This window comes from Atta cephalotes (assembly GCF_000143395.1).
Source record: "Atta cephalotes unplaced genomic scaffold scaffold00033, whole genome shotgun sequence".
Lineage (NCBI taxonomy): Eukaryota > Metazoa > Arthropoda > Insecta > Hymenoptera > Formicidae > Atta > Atta cephalotes.
Window position 1 is genome coordinate 2,852,250 of NW_012130097.1, and position 5,685 is coordinate 2,857,934.

At 31.7% G+C, this 5,685-nt stretch overlaps 1 protein-coding gene across 1 annotated transcript in view; it reads left to right on the forward strand.

Moving 5' to 3' along the window:
* Nucleotides 1-210: 210 nt before the first annotated feature.
* LOC105621379 (sushi, von Willebrand factor type A, EGF and pentraxin domain-containing protein 1) overlaps nucleotides 211-5,685 on the forward strand; it is a 35,698-nt gene continuing 30,223 nt past the window's right edge. Inside the window, exon 1 of the mRNA XM_012202846.1 lies at nucleotides 211-265. Coding sequence (XP_012058236.1) covers nucleotides 211-265 — 55 coding nt within the window. The remainder of the gene's footprint in view (nucleotides 266-5,685) is intronic.

Here is a 5,685-nt window from a genome sequence, read left to right on the forward strand (position 1 = left end):
TCTACCCAGAACATTTCGGCTTCATCAACTTCATTGGCTTTATCGGAGACGAGGGAAGAAATAAATTTCTCGTGAAAGTTCATAGTGCGCGAGTGCTTTCAAGAGACCCCTTGTGAGTGGATCTCGCGGATATTCGAGTGTTAAGGTGGTTCGTGGTTTGCTGGATCGTCAATGTGATCACGCCGTCGTCCCGCCAATTTGAGGAGAATAATGTTGATGTACGGGATCATCCTGCCCCTCGTGGCAAGCCTCGTGTATGCGCAAGGCATGTATATGTCACGATATTTGTATTAGATTTCATAATTTTGAAAAGTGGTGTAAATTGAAGACAAAGACAAGGACTAGATTAAAGTTAGAGCCATGTAGAGATTCTAGAGTTTGGCCACGAGATAGAAAGATTTTGACAAAATCCCACGAGATAGAAAGATATCTTATCTCCTGGGAAAAGTGTTCTTCCCAAGGACTTCTTCCATATACTATCTCACTTTAATCCTAGAATATATACATAGATCTCCCAGACCCAATCACTTGCTCGGTACACGAAGAAAAGAAAAGAGAGAGTTTTATTGTATAATTTAATAATATAAGTTTGTTTAGTATTAACAACCTATACAAGTATATTCCTAAATCTCAGTTTCAAAACAAAAAAAAGTGTACAATTATTAATCTAAACCAAAGCCTATTAAAATTACAGTGGATTTTTTAGATCTATGATGCGTATTTTCAAAATTTTTCAAAAGGTGTGTGTTTTAGAGTTAATTTAAATATTAATCTTTATAACTTTAATTAAGATTATACACTAAGGTAATATAAATTATAATGAAATAGTGTACATGTAGGAAAAAAATAATTATATTTTTCTCTCTTATAAGATTAATAAAATTTCGCTTAATAAAATCGCTCGTGGTCTGATTCTGTTACAAAATCTCTACGATCACGCGATTCATATGATGTCGAAAGTTTATATCGCAATATATTTTTGTTAAAAGGATTTAATGTTAAAAGGATTTAAAACTCATCTCTAACTTACGTAACGATAAATATAGACTATTGATTTATTTCTCTAGAAGTCATATGCGATAGTTAAGATTGAAGAAATCTATTTCCACTGTGAAAACGTGATATAAGTCATCTCTAAAATTTATCGTTTACTTGAAACATGAGCTATATCTTATTTTATAATTATTTTATTAATTAAGCTTCAATTTTTAAACTTCGAAAATTAATTAAACAAAAATGCTTAAGTTTTGTTATCTAAATACGCGCGCTAGAGGCATTTTTCAATTTTTTTATTATTTTTAATTAATTACTTAAACCTTATTACAGTAATAATTACGCCACTTTCGAATTATATTTTCTATTTTTCTCTTTATCTTTTTTCTGCAAACAAGTAAAAAGACGGTTGCACAATTTAGATATAATCGAAGCGTCTCACGCAAGAAAAAAAAGATGCCTGTCTCACAAAGAGGATCTTTCCTCGCTAAAAACCTATCGCTTGCGATCGATCTCTTGCAAAATGCAAAACAGACCTAAGTGTGCATCCTCTCTGCGTCTCCCCGACGTCTTACTCAGGAGAGTGCATTCCCGAGTGCAATACTCCCAATTCCCAAGACTCTTCCAAAGATACATCAGAATAAGTCTCTCTAAATATTTATTTAGATTTTACTTTATCTGGGAGTCATGCATACTAGTAAAAAAGTCTCGAATGTGCGGAATTAAGAATAATTGCAAACGAATATTCGTTCAATAATTCGCAATAATTCCCGAGAATAATTATCAACAATAAGACTTTAATAGCCACAAGATTGACAGTGACTGAAGGCAGAGAATATCCACTTATTTCGTTCGATTTGTGAGAACGTCCTCTATTAAAATTTCCGAATGCAGAATTCTAAAAGTAGGAAAGTAAAGGATTTCTTCGATAGATTTGCGTTTTATCCGCCTTGTCCCTGGCGAGCAAGGAAAGGAGTATAAGCGAGCAAAAACAGGCACCGCCCACTCTCGGTTCTCGTCCTCGCTGGTTTTCTGATGTCTCGAGGTCACCCGATATATCCGTATAGTTAAAGAGTCTTGCCATAATTGTTGCTCGTGTCGCTTTTCGCACATTCTCCCGGTTCGCAAAATAGCTAAAGTCGAAAACACTTCTTATCAGGATTTGTTTTCTTTTCTGACACCGTGGAACATATTCACTCGTGAATACTCTCTCGGAAGCAAGAACACCTTATCTTTAAATGCCAACAAGTAAAAGTCTTGGGATACACTATCCCGTTCTACTTCGTGCTGCGCGTTTTGTTGCCGTTTAACAGTCGCGTTAATTCGTCATAATTTTTTCATCGCAGTAACAAATGTCATGGATTAAAAGTGCTTTGCACACATTCTATTTAATATAATTATACATTTTGCTATGACGCAAACGGACTGTCAGTCGTTAACTCTCGCATGTGAGAATGTGAGAAAAAACGTATGATGATAAATGTGTTCACGCGATCTCGTACTTTGATTAAACTATGCGATTATAAAAAATTTTCCGAAAAACATATAAATCAAGTAAATTGAAGAAATTTTGAAATTCGCTGCGTCTGAATTTGAAGCTTCAGGCTGGCGCATTAAATGTTATACATTTAATTATTCAATCTTCCGACTTTGGTAACTCAATGTCAGTTCTGTGCGTTTAATTGCGTTAATTTTATATCAGTTTTGTGTCAATTTGTTAAAAATAAATGTGTTACTTTACATTAAATTATATGATATTTCATGCACCACCTAGGATGTCTTCAGTAATACAAAATGTGCATCAAAGAATTAGAAACTGAAATTCTATTAAATGGCAATCATATATCTGTTTTAGAACATCAAAATTTGAAGTTGAAAGTTCGCTAAAATTAAATGGTGTAAGCTACATTAATGCACTCCCAGAGTGAGTCAGAGAGTCAAAAGAATTCGAATTGTATGTACGTGGTAGGGTACACCGGAAATAGGGGAGACTCACCTGTCCCAACCGAAACACGATCTGGTAGCGACGTCCGACCTACTTTGCACTTCGAACCTTCTATTTTCTCCATAAGAAATAAACAGGCTCGAAACTAGACCGGTAGTGGTGAGAAACGGGATATGTAGATGATACGTTTACGTCGAGGCGAGCCGCTTTTCCATGGACCGTTATCCTTGAAACATTGAATTATCTAACGATGACTGGAACTAAGTAGATCGCCCACTGTATCGATCACTCTCTGTATGATCTGTTATCACCAGATTGATTTCGTCCTTCGCACGAGCCTGTTCCCGCATATTTCTTCCTTAATGTATACATAACTGAGAATTCCACCGGAAATATGCAATTTCTTTGCATAAGAAATTATTTGCCTCTAAAGAACAATTTAAAGTATTTGAAAGATGAATACAATGTACTCTTCGTGTTTGGCACATGAAATATTTTTTATCAAAAACTAAAAAATGTTTCTTAATTATTCAATAGAAAATCTAATAAATTTTCAACAAAAATAATATATAAACAGCTAGTATTTAAATTAAAACAAATTAAACAACTTTAGATACAGTTAATTAAATTCTTAAGCATAATAAATGTTACACAAAAAAAATTAATTAATTAATAGAGATATTCCGAAGTGTTCAGATTTCAGATTATTGAAAGAATTTAATACAAATCTACTTGAAAGTTGCTCAAAAGTTGCTTGAACTTTCCGTTATATCGAGTAGAATGTCGAAGTGTGGGAGGAGATTGGCGCTGCCCATACAGATTCGCGGATGAAAACACTCCTGTGTGCTCATGAAATAATCGAGCGTAAATTCTATTTAGACATGTACCTGCTCAACTGAGCTTTCAAGATTGCGAAATGGAAAAGGCAAAGAAAACGCATACCTCCAACAATAAAAACGCAATATTATATTAATAAAAATTACGTTCCATTCGTGACAACAAGACAATAGCACGATATGGTAGACTTAAACGAATAATAAAATAGAATAAAATATTTATTTCCTTCAGTTTATACTTGCTAAAATGAGATTTAGTTTATTTTAAAATTTATATATAACCACCTATTCCTAATAATTAGCTAATTTAAAATCCAGCAATTAATATATCAATATTATTTAACATACAATTCTTTTTTATTTTTAAAAATATGATTTTAAATTTGCGTTCGAATTATTTCCACAACATTTTGCTTTTAAATTACATAAAATTGAAAATTGATATCTTTTGTAATAGTTCAGTCTCATTTTGAAGTGCTGCAATGATGATTTGATGAAACATGTATCATTGGACAAAATTTAATATAAAAATTGTTTAAAGTAGACTTTTTAAACTTTAAAATGCTTTTTGAAAAAATTGATATGATGATTCTTTTTATCTAATTCTCCATTGTCCCACATCTTCATTCTTATCACTACTTTCTTTTTCAATTCTTTAACTCTCTCTTTCTATTTTCTCAGTATATATTACCTTTCACCATGTTTAAATTCTCATTCTGTATAACTTTTTCCACATATATAATAAACTAATAATACGATAATAAATAGAAACTGGTGTAGCTAAAATATTAAAACGTTGCGTCACTGCGTTTATCGTATTTTTAAATAAATTCTTAATATATCCTTACCATATCCTGCAAGAAATGAGTATCGACAGACTCGTGAAGTTTAGCAACAATATACTTGATTAGAAGGTTTGCAGAGAAACTGGTCCTTGCACTAATGATTGTAATATACGCATGCACGCATACGCACGCAGACGTGACCGAGAAAAGCATTACTTTGTGAAAGTGTTACATTATATCAAAATTCCAACAGCGATTCTTCTCTCCGCGATTTTCTCCTAACTGTTACACGACAAACAATTATACTCGTAATTCGATAAAATTATTTTATCCACCGATCGTTCTTAAATTTTTATAATTTCAAAATTCCAACGGCGATTCTTCTTCCTGCGGTTTTCTCTTAACTGTTGCAAGACAAATTGTAGTTTGTAAAAATGAATTATTTTATAAGTGTTCTTAGATTTTTGCGATTGTCAGTTGAATAATATTACCTGCGGTTAGACTCTCCATTTTAAGTTAAGAATGTCTGTATTATTAAGTATAAATCATTGGAGGCTGTATTATGAATCTCAATTAATACATTCCATGTCGCGTGGGTCATTTACTACCTACGTTGAATTTTCCGTTCAGACCGTTTGATATTTTGGTTATAAAAAGAAATGTAATCATCAAAAATATAGTAACTAAAAGAAGACAATTGAGAGCATAAATAATGTGTAAAACTTTAAAAGATAATTAGAAAGTTTGTTTCTCAAAATTCACCTCGATTAATTATTTGCCGATAAACTTTCGTTTTTTTAGCAAGGACATGTAGTTACCCGAAATATGGGCCAAAGTCATTGAACAAAGCTAGAGATATATTATGCTTCAATAAATTAAGTTACTCTTTAAGTAAAATATTGCGTCTTGAACATATAAGATTTGAAACGAATTTCTGCTAATAACCTAATATAATTTGCTAGGTATATAATTAATATAACTATGTAATTATATATTATATATATATATATATATATATATACTATTTTATTATTATTTATAATTAATAATTAGTATATTATTATATAAATATTGTATATCATGTACAGGATATACGTCATAATTGTATTATGCAATATATTGATAT